The sequence below is a fragment of the Rhipicephalus microplus genome, chromosome 4 (assembly GCF_043290135.1).
Source record: "Rhipicephalus microplus isolate Deutch F79 chromosome 4, USDA_Rmic, whole genome shotgun sequence".
In the NCBI taxonomy this organism is placed as follows: domain Eukaryota; kingdom Metazoa; phylum Arthropoda; class Arachnida; order Ixodida; family Ixodidae; genus Rhipicephalus; species Rhipicephalus microplus.
Window position 1 is genome coordinate 37,252,819 of NC_134703.1, and position 19,728 is coordinate 37,272,546.

At 44.4% G+C, this 19,728-nt stretch overlaps 2 protein-coding genes across 2 annotated transcripts in view; one reads left to right on the forward strand and one right to left on the reverse strand.

Annotated features, from left to right (window-relative positions):
* LOC119171883 (minichromosome maintenance 6) overlaps positions 1–2,402 on the forward strand; it is a 41,328-nt gene extending 38,926 nt beyond the window's left edge. The window contains exon 17 of the mRNA XM_037422752.2: positions 1,912–2,402. Within this exon, the coding sequence (XP_037278649.2) occupies positions 1,912–2,028 (117 nt within the window). The 3' untranslated portion in view covers positions 2,029–2,402. The remainder of the gene's footprint in view (positions 1–1,911) is intronic.
* Positions 2,403–2,700: 298 nt separating this feature from the next.
* On the reverse strand, positions 2,701–10,973 carry LOC119171884 (phosphopantothenoylcysteine synthetase). Its single transcript, XM_037422753.2, has 7 exons — positions 10,214–10,973; positions 9,092–9,180; positions 8,462–8,598; positions 6,971–7,197; positions 6,060–6,179; positions 4,554–4,619; positions 2,701–3,798 (listed from the first exon to the last, which is right to left on the reverse strand). Exons 1-7 carry the CDS (start codon positions 10,391–10,393, stop codon positions 3,559–3,561), a joined length of 1,059 nt encoding a protein of 352 aa, XP_037278650.2. The 5' UTR covers positions 10,394–10,973; the 3' UTR covers positions 2,701–3,558.
* Between the last annotated feature and the right edge of the window lie 8,755 nt (positions 10,974–19,728).

The following is a 19,728-nucleotide window of genomic DNA, read 5'->3' on the forward strand; positions in this document are numbered from 1 at the left end:
TTCAAACGCATCCAATATTGAGCGCTTATTCTTTATGAAAGTCGACAGCGTGTTAGGCTTAATGCCGTACTTTCTTGCAATGTCTTGTTTGGCGGTGCCTCCCTGGTCAACTTCCTTCAAGACTTCGACTTTCGTCGCTAGGTCTAGCGTTCAGTAAGGGCCACGAGTTGCCATTATCAAACGTACGTCACAACTACAACACTCAAAATCAGAAGCGCAGAAACACGTGTGGAATCAACCCAGCGCGCGGGTGACACGGTGACACACTCGAGTCTCGACAAAAGTCAACTAAAGAGTCAGTCGATGCCGCCGATGCGATTCGCCAGCGTTAAAAAGATTGCCGCTTCAAGATCTGTGGCGCTGCGGACAGTAGTGATGGCGAAGACACCAGCGCGGTCCGGCAGATGTTTTGGCATATTAAAAGTTCCCCATTTTACTGTAAAATTACGGTCGCGACGAGACTGTCGATTGAAAAAACTTCTAATTAACCAATATTATGAGTTTTTAACTTCGAATTATCGAGCATTTTTTTCTATACGATTGCATGCAAAACTGATGGGACCACTTGCTCATTTCTAATTAACCGAAACTTCCAATTAAGCGACTTCGAATTACCGGGAGTCGACTGTAACTGCATCCATGCATGGTCACCAGTGGAGCAGATGCAGAGAATCTATTCTGCACATACTAATCATGGCAATGCAGCAAGTGTATTGACAATGATGGTGTGAGCAAGCAGGTCACGTGCTGCACACAACTATGGATGATCGGCTTCACATAGCCACAATATTCAGAGTCCTTCAAAAGTTCCCAGGCCACTATCTCGCATATTCCTATGGCAGTGTCGCCTGGAAGCTTTTGACAGACCCTGTACGCTGAAGCAACCCCTCATTTTTGCGCAGTGTCAAGTTGCTGTGTGAATGTACTATACACATGCATTGTGCAGAACTAGAGAAGCAGTCTGTCTTCTCTACTACCAATGCCAACCACAGTGTGCATTCCTTGTCATACTGGTTTCCAATTTCTCCTTGGCATTTCCACAATGTGCCATTGGGCCACCATAAAACCAGAATTTTTCCTCTGCTTCAGTGAAAAGACAAAGAATGTTGTAGTGGTGCTTCAAGCAGGTTTTACTACGGAATTGCACGTATATATCGTTTTTTTGTTGGCAGTGACTTGGTGATACCAGTAAGGAATTTCAATACTTAGTCGATGATGCATTCTTTGAATAATCTTGTGCATCATGAAGGATATGAGACCAGTGGGAAAAAGTAAAGTATGTTAAAATACGCAAGACCTTGACGTTTCGGAATCCACTTGGTTCCTTCCTCGGGGGGTACTGTGGCGACGTTGCAGCGGTGTCTTGAAGGCACTTGCGGGGTGTTTAATGACCCCCCCCATCCCCCCATTTTGCCTGTATATCTAAGCAGATGCTGTACTTCGCACTTTTACACTATATTCTCTAACTACACTGGTTGAGGTGCCTCATCTAAAATAGTGTCAAGGTGCGGTGGTGGCTCTTAATCTTACTGTAATAGGTGGAAGTTCGCAGGGCGAATCGGATTGGCATACATCATTTAGAAGCATCGTGATTTGATTTTCAGCAAATGAAACCATTATGTGCCTACTTATTTTCTGGAAGTTTGAACACTTTCAATAGTAAAATTCCAATGTGAATTGAATAGTGAACACTATTTCAAAGATACTCGGAAGTTCGAATATACATGTACCCCTAGTTTTTTTCTAAACCTTCATAATCATTGTGTGCCATCTTCAGGAATAAGTGTATGCACTCCTTTAGATATTTTGTTTGCTGCTAACTGGTTGTCCATAATGGTGTTCTACGGTGAGTTTTTAAGGTAACAGGTTCTGAAAACAAATGCTGATTGTTACGCTGAACTTTTTTGGCAGGATCACATTCTCATCGCACTCTCCAAGAGTGGCCTGAAAGGCGCTGAAGCAGACAGTGAAGAAGACGAAAACCCAATCTTGGTCGTTCACCCCAACTTTGTCCCAGAACTTTCGTGAAGGGCACTCCTCAGGCTTGCCTATTTTGTTTTTAGCCTGTGGCACTGCCATACCGTTCACATGCAGCCACTTGCTGTAATGTAAAAAAATGTAAATATGTACTTTACTAAGTATTGCCCATTGATTTCTAAGAAAACTGGGGCTCAGCATCGCTCTATTTTTATATGCATGTGTACTTTTTAGGGCATTAACTGTCATCTGAATTTAGCAGTCCAGTGTTCATTAGCACTGGCATTCTTGTCGGTGAGCTTTATAATTACTTTGAATTTATATACAATACTCCGCTTTTGCATAATCGTTTTGTAACTTTTACCATAAACTGTGAAACATATTTTTGAGGTAGTATTCTAAATAAAGCAATTTCATTCTTTTTACACTTGTGCTATACATATCTTGTCCATAAGAGGTGTTTGGTAAAACTGACTGAACTGAAAAATGTCTCGAGGCTAAAAATGCGTCCAGACAAATCTGATTTATTTCTATCAACATTTATCAGTTTACAGCAACATGAATTTGAGGAGTTAGTTATCTCTTGAGGAGTTATCTCTGTGAGTGTGATATGAATGATATGGTGCAGTTTTCTTTTTGCACAGAATTGCCAAGGGTAAGTGTCAGCTTGAGTAAAGGTGCCAAGTGTAGGTTTTTTTATGTATAAAGAAAATGACAACCAAAGAGAAGTAAAATTATTTTTATTTAATGTTTACTAAACATGGATATGTGTAGTGCAGAAAAAGTACAATTGAAACAACGTAAATCTGTGGCTCATGTCATAGCATTTTTCTCTACTTTTGCTATTTTATACAAAGCATATGGCCAGAAGAATTCATACGAGACACCTTTGTAAATCACGCAGTTGGCATAGTAACAAAATCGAAAATGCTTTATTGCCGAACTGTCTGCGATTTTATGCAGTCTCATGGCACAATAGACACAACATACGGATACGTTACCACAAACAAGGCCTGCTCACTATCAAAAGGAGAGACCGGCTAGTGCAAAGCGCCATCTGGACGAGGTGGATGAATTCAATGTCAAGAGGTGGATGAATTCAATGTCAAGAAAACTACATGTGCATGAAGTCCACTGGCAAAGTCTCTCAACTATTTGACATAAACTACAAACTACGAAACATGCGAAGCACGACGCAGACACTCTTCACGGGTAAATGCAATGGGACGAAATGGCGAAATGTGTTGCTTCCTTCTGCTATGAAAACATTTTAACGCAGTGTAACACAGTGGTAAGTCGCAAACCACAGTATCCCTCGTTTCTATGTGCTTCAGCCCATACATATTATATGGAAAGCTAAGGCAGGCACTTTTCTTATTCTTGATTAGGTAGGTTACAACAAAACATAAGCACGCAATGAAACAAAACGAGCATACCAGCCAGGGTATGGCTCTTAAACAAGATCCGTTATACTATGTGCACATAAACATAACTATGGGACACAACCTGTTTTTCGTAGCAGCACAATAAAATGCCGAAGTGATGAGAAATATTTCGCCTAGCTGTTCATGACGCTGAACGCTAAGGCAGGCTGCTGCTACTGACGCTTCCTCCGGTCATGCTGACTTCAGAGATGGAACGTCTTGTCGGGCTGCTGCGTATGTGCTCCGTGTGACGCTTCACGAGCTTCTCCACAATAATCTGCTCGATTTCTACGCCTGCCGCCATTTGCTCGGGCGTAAGGTTAATAACCTCATGATCGTCGCTGGTCACAAAGACGACTCTGTGCTTACGGCTGTGCAGCTCGTTGCCGATCACGAGCTGCAAGAGAGGGACATAGCAGCGAGTCGTAGACAGAACCAAATAAACATATGAAAAAGAAAAGATCACTTAGGTTAGCAGTCTTGGAGGGGCACTGCAGCACCTTTTCTGGATAATCGGGAGATAACCTTTCAATAGTTGGATACAATTTAATTAAGAAGTCTCGAGTGGCCCTGCTCACAAGACAAAAATGCGGCAGCCGATCTCCTCTGCGATTAACGCAATAGTCCTGCTCGGGTACTCGGCAATGTACTCCGAAAACGCGGTCACCAGCCATGTGGCTCGCTTCAGTCTGAAGTGCACGCCCTATATTGCAGGCATTTGTGCATCCACCTTTAAAGAGGAAATGTTGCTAACTGTTAAAGTTTTATCCACCTATAGTAGACTGTTGCCTGCCGAATTTCCTGTGCTAAAAATTACTTTAGTTATAAAGCAGTCACAGGTAGTCCTCGCGAGTCTTCTTACACACTCATGGGCGTTAGTGACTGAATTACGAGTTTTTCAGCGTATACCAATTGCAAGAGGACTCGAAGAACGTATATGCTAACATTTTACGTATATGTTTTGTGTGTTTACATTTTGACATAAGCTTTACAGTACGCTTGCTTTAGAGAATGGAAGATGATAACAGTGAGACGACTGCTAAAATTTATAAATGCATAGCAAGTCAGCAGTTATTTGATCTTTGCCTCCTTTGATATAGCCCTGTTGATTGCAGTATCCGAGTTGCCTTTAGTTTTTCAAGTAACACTTGCCTTGTGCTTGTAGGTAGCTAACGCTCTTCTTGCTTTGTCCAGGAGGATGTTTTCATCTGTTTCCAGCTGGTGATAAATAGGACAGACGCAATTTTAATTTCCAGTATTTGAGACACTTTTCTTGACTGTCAATTGAGACATTAACCCAGCCTTTCTCTCACTTTCCGTCCATTCAAGTCCGAAACTAAGATAAGCAGAGCTCAAATGGAAGAGTTTTATTCACAGTTTTGAAAGATGCGGCATAATGCTGTAAGAAAATGCACGCGTGAATATATTATGAGAGAGCTTCTCCAGTGGTGCCTGACAACGGGCCGCTGGAGCAGTGTTGCACGTTGGGAGAGGCCCAACGACGGGCAGCAATGGGCCAAGCCAAATATCAGAGAAGAACAGAAACTGGAAGCCTACTTTCCATTTGCATCATATATCGTAAATGAGCTGTCACGTGCAGTAAAAAAAGATATCCGGTACTTCTGCTTAGAATCATAATCAAACATTTGAAGTTAAATTCAGTTTTGGACGATTTTGTTTTGAGAACAAATTTTCAACAGTCCAAGCCTTCAGGCAACCACAAAGGCGATTAACAAGTGAAAATGGAACTTATAGAGGGGGTTAACACTGAAAAAATCCTTCAAGGGGACACTGAAGCGGTACAATGACTCAGTTTAAATTGACAAACTGTGCCCCGAGAACTCCAATGCCATATGTTTCACTATCATAAATTTATTATTAGGGAAAAAAATCAAGGTTGAAGTTTCATTTTTAAATTTCAATCCGAAATCTCCAAGCGTGATGTAAGAAATTCAAAAATATATTTTTTGTTTGTTTTTTTTCCCCGCGATACTGGCTCAAAATTATCTGAAGCTTTGTATGCTTCAGAATTTATAACATCACGGTGTTTGGTGTTGGATTCTTAAGGTAGCGTTTTCACCACCACTTTCATTTCGTGCATTTTCTCACTGACCATGCGTTGTGTCGCGGTAAGAGTAGCGTTTTCGGGATTGTGAAATTGTACTTCACAATTACGCGAAAAATTGTGTTGCTCTTTAGTGTCCCTTTAAATTAAGGTAAGGTTGAAGAGGCTGTTGCAGCTTTAAAATTATGTGCTCCACAGCTACTTCTAATGTCTTTAATGTGATGTAATACTGTCATCTTGCACTGCGTGAGCTTATCGCATTGCTCAGTCACTGAACTTTCATATGGTAGGCCTGGTCTGTTCAGCATAGTGTGCTGTGTGTGACAAAAGGACATGCTCATTTTTATAATTATTTATTTCAGAATACCCTAAAGGCCCTCGACAAGGGTATCGCATTAGTTGTTGACTGTAACAGCACGAAGATTCAAGCCAAGACATGTAAATTTGTCAATCTTCACCAGAATCGACCATTGTGGCATAATGCACCGCAGGTTACAGCTCAGTTTACATTTGGCAAAAATAATGGCCATTTTATATGATTGTATATGTGCCCTTGCTTGCACGATGAGTACAGAATTAAGCGGGAGAATCACCTTGAAGGAGACGACATAGGCTGTAGGATTCCAACAGCAAATGAGCGGCTTGAGCATCTTGGGAACCAGATGTAGGCGCAACTGCAGTGGACCCGCATCGGAATGTATCTTGTGCTCAGGCTGCATCAGGAGCATCAAAAGTCATAAGATATTTATTTACTTTCCAGGCAGGCTCTTTCTAAGAAAATTTCGAGTGGTGGACATTTGAGGAGCGGCAGGTAATTGGGGGAGAGGGGTGTGTTTCACGCTCCGTAGAGGTAACAAACATTAGACACGTCGGAAATCTCGGGCGACGAAACTTTACGGCATGAGATTTCCTGACTTTCTACACATTACACCCTCACTGTAGGTCAGGAGTGGCATTATTTGAAACCACGACTGCAGCCATGTTAATTACCTTTCAGCCTTGAGCCAGTGCTCTCGCCTGCCCATCTGATAGCGGCTGCAGCAAACCTCATAAGTCAGTTTCACAGCAAGGCAATCGTGCATTCTCCAAAGCATAGTTAGATTTGGAAGGGGCCACTGCCGCGGAATAACTGTTATGCACACCAGTACACAGCATGTACTGCCCGTAAAAAATAATATACCCGCAGTGGATCCCCAATGCAATCTACATAGAGCGTAATGTTTTTGATGCCTGCACTGTAGGTGCTTGTGATATTGAATTTCGGGTATCAAATTAATCCACAACTTCCCAATAGTCTGTCATAGACCGTGAGTGGTATTGTAACCAGAAACACCAAAGCTTGATTTTTGAAGAGCACTTTAACTGTGTAAGGAAACTATAGGGAAGACCAAGGCATTGTTGGGCTATACAAGCTGCCAATATGCAATTTATTTCCACATAACCCGGCCACAAAAAGCACATCTACTAATGCGGCGAAACAAACAAAATCTCCAATCTTTCTAACCATGTTTTCTGGTGGCACATAGAAGTCTGATACAGCAGCAGCCAAGTATAACAGAGCACGGCTTCCCAACGGACGCAGAGCAACAGCGCAGGCTTTCAGCAAGAACAAGTAGTCCGTCAGCGAGGTGAAGGAGATCTGCAGGAGGCGCGGCCTACCAGCGCCCTTCGCCATGGCCTTCTGGTAACCTTCGAGCACGGGCTGTACCTTTGGAACTGCATCCGCACACACTGCACATAACAAGGATGGCACTTATACCCTCACCCTGCGAGCCCAGACTGTAGTCAGACAGTACTCCTCAACCCTGGTAACAGTAACAAAAGGAATCGTCCGCCTTTTTCATGATGCCCAGCGCATGTGCCCTTTCCCTAGCAGAAAACTTGTGAAATGTCTCTTAATCTCGGAGACTCAGCTTCTGGCAATACCAGTTGTCCCGGCCACTACGACCTCACAAAAATGGCTCACGGCAGCACTGGAAAATGACAGACAGATTGACAAGCACCTGATTTTGGCCGTAGCCACTCGGAAATCCACACAGATTGCTTGGAAAGAGAAGCTTGTATATGAAAAAAATTTAAAAAATCCTGGTTTGAGGATTGAACCAGGGACGAATGCCTTTCTAGGAGAGTGGAGGGGGTGTTGCTCTCCTAATTGCACTAAGCAGAACACTAGCGTTGACAGCACCTCAAAGCGCATGAACAAAGAAATATTCTGTGTTCATGTGGCCAGAAGACAGTCTCCGCTTTAAAAATGAGCCAGACAAAAAGCAGATGCAAAAAGAACAAGAAAAGCAAAAGTAAGAAAGTCGGTGACCATGAAGGCCGAGGAAGGGGACAATGAGGAAAAGAAGCACCCAAGCGTGGCAATGTTTACACGGGCAAAAATGAAACAGCCACCAAGGTCTGAAAGCTACGACAAAGTGCATTTCCACATAATACAGCTTTGTTATAAAGAGAACCCACAGTTTTGTAAAACTACTCAAGTGGCAATAAAGGGCTGCTGTGAAACTACAGACGTGACTTGCAGAGAGAAAAAGATCACTCTGTTAAACGTAAGGTAAACCTTGAGAACATTAAAATACATCGGCGTGAAGAAATGCTTTCCTTAGTGTTTAGAGCACCAATGTTCATAACATTGCATTTGAAAGTAAGTGTTCAATTCAACCTAGTGTGGAAAAGAGATTTCCAGTTCGGTCATGTTTTTCAATTTCTTCAAAATCGTCTGCTTTATTAAAAACTGCAGGAGTCATACGTACAACACCATATTTCTTTAAAATGACACAATTTTGTAAATTTGTCTCGCAAGCCCATGGGGCACTAAACTGATGTATTAAGCAGAACCAATTCGTATTGTAAGTCGCCTGTAAGCATTGTAAGAGTTTCAGAAATACAGTATTGCTACATTCATATCAGAACTGCAATATATGTATATATAATTTTTCATTTACAACAACATTTCTAGGTAGGTGTAAGCACAATAAAGTTTTGCGCTCACCCTGAATGCAGCTGTCATTGCCAGATGCAAACTGGAGGTAGCTGAGTAGTTCACCAGGCTTGAAGCGTCTAACAAACGGCTGCAAGCTTGTTGATCGGAACAGAAACAGCACAGCGTAGCCTTGATCCAGAAAGTACCTTGAAGTTTGATTTGGTCAAGGCAGATATCTTCTTGCCAAAAAATTATGCACCCAAGGGTACACTTTACTCAACTATCCAGCTATTGCAAGTTTATGATACATTTAGAAGCATAAATGAATACGTTAGCGTACAGAACAAAGAGTACCAAGTAAAACATCGTGCTTCATAGCATCCCATAACGCCATTCAGCTTGTGCACTTGATCCAATAACATAACTGAACATTGGTTACTTTATTTTATACAAATGCAGAGTGGTACCATCTTGAGAACACTACTGTTCATTATTTTTCTTTAAGAAAAGGTAGCATATGTTCTGCTTCAACAAAAATATGCATGACTTAAATCATACTTTTTCAGTGTCGTACAAGCATTGCATATCTGTGGCGTTGTGTCTACAAGTACACTCCCCAGTTAGGGGATAACATGTTGCTACTATTCTCTCGTGGAAAAAAAAACATACGTGCAACAACCACAGAATAAGAAAGGATACTCGGCTGATGCAGAGCCTCTGGTCCCAGCACTAAAATTGTCAACAAATCGTACAGTGTTGTGTTCGAGGGGCACAGCTGTTCCTCCAGACTGCCGGAAAATGTGAAAGGTCGGCAGGGCAAAATAGGTAATCAAAAAGCACAGTATGAAGAGAAACAAATTAATGAGATGCATGTCCATGCTGCCTGGACAAGACAGAGGTGCCAAAAACTTGGCAAGTAGCAATAGTACACGAAATCTACACTTCACTATGCAACTATACTTCGACTAAACTGCTGTGTGAACCTGCATGTTTGCAGTAGATTAATGAAATGTGGGCCGAGTTTGAGACCTTGCATCTCCTAGCGCCTTGAGTTTGTATTTTTGCTCAAGTCTGGTGCCGTAGTCTTTGCATAACCTTTATGTTTGTATTACTTAAGATGCAATATCCAAGATGCCTATTGCTGCTGCCACTTGTTCATGCGCTGTAACATTCGTGCACATGTAACTAAGCAAGCTAATATATATCTACCTCTAAAACAGCCTCGAATAGTGCTCATTGCTCACCGACATTAACAAAAATGTAATGAAGCTTCATCAGTAAATCAAGCAGCTGGATATTTGTACGTACATGTGAATGATGCCCTGTCGCAAAGAACTTTAGAGTCGATTAGGAATGCTGGGTTATGTTGAAGCAACGATTGAGACGGTAAGTTTCTTATGGCGATTATCATATGCTACAGCAACCAATGCACGGTACTAGTTAAGTGAGAAATGCCTCGGCATGTTTGCAGCGCTGGCGTAATATTCGCGACTCGCAGGCGAAGTTGTGCTCGAGCAGGATGATAAGAGACTTTTTTCTGCCGCAGAAATGAACACTTGATTATGTGCACTTAGTACGATGCGCTGACAAGAAACGTGACGGAAAACACGGCAGATTCGATCACTAGTTTGCACTACGTGTAAAAGATGGTACGCCGGAACAAACGCGTGACGGGAGCTTTTAAAAGATAAACAAAATGTGGTTGCACACACGTTAAAAGCGTCGACGGGAAATCGGCGGCGGGTCGATGCACCGCTCCTCGTTTCAATGCGGACCTATGAATATCCGTAAGTGCACATGTACTCTATGTGTTACACCTACCGTGATCAGCACAACCCGTTCGTTGGTGTCCGAAAACAAGGAACAGAACTCATCGATGCGTCTTTTCTGCTCGTCGTAATCTGCCGGTGGCTTGGTCGCGCAAAAAAAGGCGTCCCACTGCTCGGTCTCGTTCGATGCCATACTCGCTCGCAGTCCCCAAGCGCGGCCGTAGAAGAGCATGCGCCCAACGAGGCGCAGCTGCGGTGAAATGAAGCGCTTTTTCCCTGTCGCACACGCTTCGTCGTCGCACGTCGCCGTTCGCGGTCCGACGTCTGAATCACGGCCGACTTCCTCTTCATGTCGTCATATTACGATTTTGCTGTCCGGCGCTTCGGCCAGCTGATTCGCCGCTCGGCGCGGTGGGTCAATCGAAGACTGCAGTGACACACTGCCTTGTCGTTTGCACGGCGCACACACAGAGAGAGATCGCTCCGTGGGTCGCTGCGCTTTTTCTTTTTTCTTCTTCTTTTTTTTTTGGTGATATCGCGGGCGAGCTCCCAGAGGGTCACACTTATCGAGACGCGCTATTTACACAGTTTGTGAACAAGGAAGCGGATCTCGCTAGGGGAGGCAGCCCAGTAGAAACAAGGCCGCGGCGGCATACGCTCTCTTGGAGCTACTGTAAGTGCTGTTTCAAGGACCAGTCATCGTAGGGGCTACCCCTGGCTCTCTCACCAAGACTTTGCAGAAATTACGAGTGCGAAAGGCGACTGGTAACCGAAGCCCATACAAACTCTGCAACCGAAACCAAGCGCAGACAACAAAAAGCTACATGCGGCTACGGATTGGCTTGTCTGTACTTCTAAACGCGTCTGAAAGCAACCTTAGTGGCCAGCATTTATAGAACACCTGCTTGCTTCAAGGAAGGTGGCTAGTTACAAGTAACATTAGTTAAAAGTTTCAACCTGCTGGTAGGATTATCCACAACATCTCTTGGCTTAGATGAGATTCGTTTCTGGGTTTTCTGGGTACTCTGGAAATACTATTTTTGCATCATTGTTTTGAATGACCCGACACAGGAGGAATAATTTGATGTTTTATTGGAACGACACAGTGAAGATAAGTGTAGCTTTGGCGTGGTGATTGTCGTCATGAAACTTGCTCATGCTGATTAATTGAGCCATGTGCGAGTAGCTGAATAGGACTTTTTTAATTGATGTTGAAACAAGGGTTCGCAGCATTTTAAAGATATCTGCGGTTGCATATCGAAAGATGCACGCCGCCGCACGACACTGGAGGAGCTCTGGGCAACTGGGGCAATTTCTTTTGCTCGGTTCCATCATCGTTCACTACCGGCTGATCCAGCTGATAACGGGGGTGAAGTACTGCTGTGGCCAACTAAGTGCGGAAATCAATAGCATAGAAAAACAGCGGTCGTTTTTCATTACCCGGCCTTCCTTAAGATTACGTTCGTCAGTTCGAAACGGCTCTTCATAATATGTCGAATGCGTCGTGGTCGGATGGTGTGGTGGACACTCTGGCAAGTGACTGAACGCTGGCGAAGAAAACTGGCTTGTGTGAAGTTGTGTGCAGCCCACCAGAAGACGGCAATGGTGAGTTGCGGAACTTGCGGATGCTATCTCAGGCCTTTCTCATGCAAAGTGATCATTTGGATTCGAGGAAGCGTGGCTGTAGTATATGCATGGTCACGTGTACTCGTTCTTTCCTCAACAAGTTACCCCAGTAGTAGGTGTTCTTTCGCGAAGTATGTAACGCATGGAAAAACCATGTTAAAGTATAGTTTGAGCACTGATCTCACGTGGGGTGAAGGTAAGGTCTTTAAGCGAAGGTTCGTCAATATCTTGTAAATGTATGGGGCTCACTTCACGCCCCCGTCCCCGAGTCACAGCTCCCCCCCATATTACGGTGATGTATAAGGCTGACTTTTCGCCCCCCCCCCCCCCTCGAAGGTGCATATAGGGTGGGTGCTCTTTTCCTGCCGCCCCCGCTAGTGCGCACGCCTATGCTGGTTGTACTCTCATGTTATGTTAACAAAGACTTGCTTGCGGCAGGGGAGGGGGGTTCGCCACGGGGGTCTTCAGACTTTGTTTTAAATACGAATGCATTTCTTAGTAGGGCTATGTCAGGCATCCGGCGTTGTCCGTGGCACCGTTCTCACTCTCTCTCTCATAGCAACAGCTGCGGGCGCGCGCGCTTATCATCGCCGCTAGCAACCGGAGCATATGGTGTGGGAGAGTGTAGAAGAGGGTAGGTGCAGTGCTTTGTCGCTCCTTCTCTCGTTGTTCGCTCTCTCTCCTCTTTGCGCCCCATTTTCCCGTCCGCTCGCGTCTCACTCTCGACCGTTCGCTGGCTGGGCGCCTCTTAAGAACATGCGGAAATGTGTGCTGAGTGCTCGAGATGACGCTGTGAAAAGCCAACGCCGAGCCGAGAACGCTGTTTGTTTTGTTCAAATCATGGTATATTAGGGGCGAAGCTCCTTATAGCGGCACCCGTTCGTCCCTCGTAGTCGTAGTAGTACTCGTAGTGCGTAACCAGTCTTACATTTTGACCTCCAAGGGGGTGCCGGCGAGAGATTTCTTCTTTGCGTTGTTGAACAATAAAACAAAAAATGGCAGCATATCCACGGAGTGAATGATGGGGAGTGGGGCGAAGCATTCGTCCGTCCATTCGTTCTTGCTTCCTGCCGTTCCTGCGTACGTCTGTGTAACCATCCATGCGTCCATCCACCCGTCCGTGCGTGCGTCTGTTCGTGCGTCTGTCCCTGCGTTCGTCCATGCATCCGCGCCTGCGTCCGTTCATGCGTCCATCCATGCATCTGTCTGTGTGTCCGTTCGTCCATCTATTCAACACTCCAAGTCCCACCATCTCGCATATTTTTATCTTATATTCCCCATATAGAAGCACCGCCATTCAGTGGACATTCCAAGGACTAAACGAAAGGTGGCACACGCACACTTTCTTACGGCTTGCGCTTCGGGTCTACTTCCCACCTTCAACCACCTTGAGTTCATGGTATATACTAGTTCACTGTATTCATGGCACTGCGGCCGAACGCTCGCTAAACCTTTCGAAAACCAAGGAGGTTACGCCCAGCGAGTATGACGTAGTAGCAAACTTTTTCAGTCAGATAGTGCTCAATGTACATGCCAATGGCTGCTAATGGGAAATGAGAGGCGGAGAAATCGGCTTTTACTTTCTTACGGCTCGCGCGTCGTATCTACTTCCCATTTTTAACCACCTCGAGTTCATTCATGGTATATACAAGTTCATTGTATTCATGGCACTGCGGCCCAACGCTCGCTAAACCTTTCTAAAACCAAGGAGGTTACACCCAGCGAGTATAACGCAGCAACCCTTTCTTGTCAGATAGTGCTCAATGTACATGCCAATAGGTGCTAATGGGGATCGCAGCGTGCGCGTTACCTAAAGGCCGAATGCTCCTGTCTCTCATTCCCCCTTAGCAGCCATTAAAATGTGCATTGAGCACTATCTTTTATTGTTCAACAGCGCACAGAAGAAATCTCTCACCGGAACCACCTTGGAGGTCAAAATCGTAAGGACCGCTATTTCGGGTATGTGCCACTGGGGGTTACGTACTACGAGGGACGCACAAGCCACGCCATAAGGATCTTCGCCCCTAAAATTCGCAGCGTGCGCGTTAACTAAAAGCCGAATTCTCCTGTCTCTCATTCCCCCTTAGCAGCCATTGGCATGTACATTGAGCACTATTTGACAAGAAAGGGTTGCTATGTTATACTCGCTGGGCATAACCTTCTTGGTTTTAGAAAGCTTTAGCGAGCGTTGGGTCGCAGTGCCATGAATACAGTGAACTAGTATATACCATGAACTCGAGGTGTTTAAAGGTGGGAAGCAGACATGAAGCGCAAGCCGTAAGAAGGTGTGCGTGTGCCACCTCTTGTTTAGTCCTTGGAATGTCCACTGGATGGTGGTGCATATGCGGAATATATGATGAAAAGATGCGAGATGGTGGTACTTGGAGTGTTGAATAGAAGGACGAACGGACACACAGACAGATGCATGGGCGGACTCACGAATGGCTGCACCGACGGATGGACGCATGGACGGACGCAGGGGTGGATTCATGGACGAACGCAAGGACGGACGCACAGATGGACGTGCGGACGCACGAACAGACGTACGCACGGACAGGTGAATGGACGCACGGATGGCCACACAGACGGACGCAAGGATGGACGGAAGCAAGAACGAATGGACGGACGGATGCTTCACCCCACTCTCCATCATTCACTCCGTGGATATGCTGCCATTTTTTAAAACCGTGCACGCTAGCTAGAACGGCATATCGCGTTTCTCGCGTCAGAAAAAACGCCACGTGCGGCAAGCGGCGCTATTGGCTGCATGGTGTAATAAAGATGGATTGATATGTGAGGTTTGACGTCCCAAAACCACCATATGATTATGCGAGACGCCGTAGTGGAGGGCTCCGGAAATGTCGACCACCTGGGATTCTTTAACGTGCACCAAAATCTGAGCACACGGACCTACATTTCCGCCTCCATCGGTAAAATGCAGCCGCCGCAGCCGGGATTCGATCCCGTGTCCTGCAGGTCAGCAGCCAAGTACCTTATCCACTAGACCTTCGCTGCGGGGCTAGTGTAAGAAAAAAAGAGAAAACATTATTCTTCTAACGCTGGCTCTTACGTGCGAAACGCCGTTATGGACGCTACGCAATGCATTCGCATTTCTTCACGACTCCCTTCGGTGAAAGGGGGGGGGGGGGGTATTTTCGTGAATGTTCGGCAACACCAGTTGATAGTTCTTACATATGTATTCTAAAGTAACTTCGTCAAACAATCTCCTGTAGTTAGTGAGAGATGCCGCGTGCGTTTATCTCTGCATATATCAAAGAGATCGACCTTGTGCTCACAATGTGGGTGCATGGACATCTCGCACTATGCGTATATGTAGTTGCATATTGTGTGCGTTTCAGCTGAGCTTGCTTGCCAGTGGTAAAGTGTGCAAATACTGAAAGCAAGCAAACTTGTTAACTGAAGAAAACAAAAAGATTGGTCGAGTTGGTTAGATTTCATGATAAATAGCTTTGAATTTTGCGGTGGATAAATAATTGAATTATTGGTCCTTATGCTCGAATTAGAAGAAATGGACATGGACCGGGCACGTAGCGCGTTGGCATGATAACCGCTGGTCTTCAGGAGTAACTGCCTGGATTCCAAGTGAGACAGATGAGTGAGAGGGAGACAGAAAGTCGGGTGGGCAGATGAGATTAAAATGTCTGCAGGTATAACGTGGCCTCACAATGTACAGGACCGGGTTGATCTTTTTGCGGAACATACGTGAGAGAGGCCCTTGCCTTGCAGTGAGCGCAGTCAGGCTGATGATGATGATGACCTTCGAAAACGATTATTTGATATTTATTCGCGCTGTATAGCGGAGAGCTTGTAGCATATGCGAATGCTTTTGCTTTCTGCCCCGCATGAAATGCATTCACAGCGGGCGAGATCGAACGTACAACCACGAACGCGACAGCGGAACGCAGTGGCCTACAAATATGCCTGAGAAAAAAAAAAGAAACAAGTGATTAAGACTGAAGAGCAGGAAGGTTAACCAGATTAATTGTCCATATGGCTACTCTGAGTTGTATGGAATGGTATGGACTAAGTTCGACAGTTAGTTAATAATTCTTCTTTTTACTTCTACAGCTACCACAATATGACCACAAGGGTTTGCCTAACCATTGATCATGGACGTTAGTCTTTCGAATGGCGACGTGTAAATAAGCGTCAACGTTGTTGCGTTCACGTTAAACTGTGATATAGCTGTCAAATATAAAAAAGACACCTGAATGTTCTCTTATATCAGTGTACAATGAACATTCAACGTGAGGACAACTTTTACTTTAATGCTATGACAGAGGGATCAAATGTTTTTTTTTCTTTTTTAAATAGCCGCTTCACTCAGCCTTAGCTTCGGGTAAATTCCAGAACGATTGTTAAATGCATTTTTATTTAGAAACGAGGAACAAATTCTACTAAGGTCTTGTTTCATGCTCCTCGAAGCGCAGGATTCGGCAACTCATAATGACAACAAATAGGGCTGATCACTACAACTGACTGCGCTCGCGTTGGTGCCACGATACTGTAGCGATGCATTTTCCCATTGCCGCGGGCGTGGTAGCTTAGTGGTCATGTTAGTGCCCTGCTGGGCTCGAGGACGCGAGTGTCACTGTATACTGGCCGCACGACGGAATTGTGATCGGGGCAAAATGCAAGATCACCCGTGCACACTACGGCATGCCTTACAGTTGTACTTTAGTTTTGGCTCGCAAAAACCTAGAATTTCTTCTAACAACGAAGCTATTTAAGCTAGTCGTAAGTTGTGTTGCCTGTCAGAGAACTACCGTAGTCATAAACGTTTTTAGAAGGCGTAATCATGTCGCTTTACCAAAGGTTAAGGCGCAGGCCAAGAAATTGTAGTGTAGCAGGTTGTAAAAAATCAGTAAACGGGGATTGTGTCGAAACGGCGTTTCGACAAGTGGATTTGTCTTCTTCCTGGATAGAAGAAATCATTGAAAAGTTAAGGAAAAGTATTAGTGATGGAAAACGACGTTAGCTTCAAGTTTTTCAGTGCTAAAACACACTAACCAGATGTGCACACATGACAGAAGTCAGTCGCATAGTTTCTTCAAGTGAAGCTTGCCTGTTTACCGGTCAATTATCTCTGCTCGATGAGGAACATGGATCAACTAATTGAATACATTAAGGACCACCTCCATGACAGTTACCAAGTATTTGCAGTTGATATAAAGGACTTATTTTATTCGATTTCTCAAACGCAGCGATTTCTCAAACACAACTTTGGGAGCAGCCAGTGCTCTGTCGGCTGCCATTGAGTATGCTACAGATGACGGCGCCGCGCGCTTTCAAAATGAAGCTTCAATCTCAAAGGGTCATTTTTAATAACTTTTATTGTTTTACTTATGTTCGACGTTTATCTGTAGTGACAACGCGTTATATACTTGCAAAAGAGGACGTGTTTATCGGTTCGTGTATAGCACCCATTCTTAGCGATTTATTTTTATCTGGTCTTAGCATTGCCTTGTCTACAAAGTTAAAAACGCCAAAGCGTGCAAAGCATTTCGCTTTGTTGATAGCTTCCTGTTTTTAACTGACTGTGCTCTTGTTGACATAGTTGCGAAGGATGTTTTGCACCCCTTGAAGTCACTTACGAAATCTCCCAAGGAGATCCTATCCGTTTTTTTTTTTTTGAACATCCGCTTGTTTTTTTCTTAGAAAAGCACACATGCTTATGGATATGAGCCACGAGCAAATGCCCCTTCTTTCTTTTGTCTGGGCGCACTCAAAGCTCATTATGAGAGGCATTGCTAACTTGTGTTTTAAAAATGCTCTCACCCAATCATGTCATCGCGAAATGTCGTCCAGTTTCGAGACTCAAAGCAAGCGTCTCACCCGGAAGCAAGGTATCCAATTCTGTTACAGATCTCTTGCCGAACGCATTCTGAAAGATTCGCGCAAAGAAAACAGCCAAGAAAATTTGGAGTGTTCCCGCTTTAGGGTAGGTGTGATTCCGTATATACACATTGTTTTCCACAACTTGAAGTAGGAGGCTCAGCGGGTTAACGTATGCGTTGACTTACCCAGATAATGTTGCTAACTGAGCCTGCGATAAGAAACGCCTTGTCAGATTTGTTAATTGGGAGTGTTGTGTGGTCTACAAGTCTTCATTATCACGCGGGAAGTACTGCATGGGACAGACTTAGTGAAGCTTCAGCGGGCAGACTAACAGCGAAGCTTCAACTGCTTCGCTCTTGAATGAAATTACAGGGAAGCACTATATGGGTGTCTGAATGATAGACTACGTGAAAAGAACTACAGCACGAGAAATAGACTTTCAGCGGGAGAGTTTTTTGCAGCGGACGCCTTCCTGTGCAATACCGCGTACTTCGCATGGCCTACGTCTTTACTGATTAACTGATAAACGCCAGTGGTTTATGACATTAGAAATTCCTATTTTAATTGTGCAATAAGTAATGCCACTTGACATACCTATGGACACGTCAAAGCTGCTCCACTTGTAGCGAGTCGTTAACTAGGCGCATAAAAATATTACGTGCTGGTTTGCGTTTTTGAATTAGCGTGCCATGATAACAAAAAGTAAGCAGCAATCAACTTTAAAAAGTGCAAATTTGCGCTGAATTGTTTGTGTTCAACGTCCCCAAATCAAGATATGATTATCAGAGATGCTGACCGTAGTGAAGGGCTCCAGAAATTAGGACCACCCGGGGTTCTGCACCTCAATATGAGTACGTGGATCTCAACCATTTTCGCCTTCGCCGAAACTGTGACCACCCCGGCCTGGATTCGGTCCCGCCATCTTTGGATCAGCAGTCGTACACTGTAACCAGTAGACAAGCTTCGCCACGGTGATATTCGGCTGCTGACCCGCAGGTCGCGGCATCGAATCCCTGCTGCGGCGGCTGCATCTTCGATGGAGGCGAAAATGCTGTAGGCCCATGTGCTCAGATTTGGGGGGGGGGCACGTTATAAGAACCCTAGGTGACTGAAATCTCTGGAGCCCTCCACTATGGTGCCTCTCATAATCATGATGGTTTGGGGACGCTAAACCCCACACATCGATCAATTATAACAAGTAGAAAACCATTGCAAATGCATATTCGGCTTCGTACAATTCGCTGCCCAAAACTAAGATTTGGTAATCTTCTTCCCAGCTTTTGTATGGAATAATGCTGCACTTTTTTTTGGTATCACTGTTGAGTGCTCCTGATTTGTGCTAATTGAATTCGCAGCAGTGTGAGTTTAAAGTTGAATTTGCATGCTTGGCATGAACAACAGCGTTAGCAATTTTTGTATGAGCACGGGATTCATGCTCGTTTGCATAACAAAAAGTCAAGGGTTTTCGGTGACTTTTAAGGCTATGCGCGTTAATTTTCAAGGACCACATTGTGAGAAACCCTGTTACCACTTGTTCAGGGGATGATCGAGGCCTGAAATAACTAGAATCAATCGAAGACCGGTAACTGTAACGAAAAACGGTGCTGGAACAAACGTCAAAAACACAGCTTGATTGACATTTTCTTTCTATAGAAAATTTTCAATTATAGTCTCTTAAGTTTCTTAGATTTGCTCGATATAATCTTTTACAATATTTCACAAGACGCAAAGTTTTATTCAGATGGGAAAAACGAAGGAACGGCCATTATGCACGCCTTATTGACGAGTTTTGATGTCAATATTCGCTATATCTTTCCGTTTGTTCTTGGCCGTCTTTGCTGTTCGACTTGATAATACATACCAGATGTCTCCGCTTTTTCTGCTTATGAGTCTGCTGTAGGTGTTAACTCCCAAACAACGGCTGATAGTTTCTTTCTCGTAATCATTTTGATGTCCTCCTCAATGCAACATTTCTTTTTTGTTTGTCATCCTCCAGACCTTTTTGGTTTCTCAAAATGCATGGTGTTGGTTCCTCGTAGAGCTGATGTTCTCAATTCTTTATTGAAGGGCACATTACATGTG

Bases quoted from the DNA above. Each gene is read 5' to 3' on its own strand.
- LOC119171884 (XM_037422753.2), bottom strand. From the start codon at position 10,393: ATGCTCTTCTACGGCCGCGCTTGGGGACTGCGAGCGAGTATGGCATCG. The intron at 9,181-10,213 runs GTAGGTGTAACA...ATTTTCCGGCAG, and splicing joins AACGGGTTGTGCTGATCACG to TCTGGAGGAACAGCTGTGCC. The intron at 8,599-9,091 runs GTATCCTTTCTT...TCAAACTTCAAG, and splicing joins AGAGGCTCTGCATCAGCCGA to GTACTTTCTGGATCAAGGCT.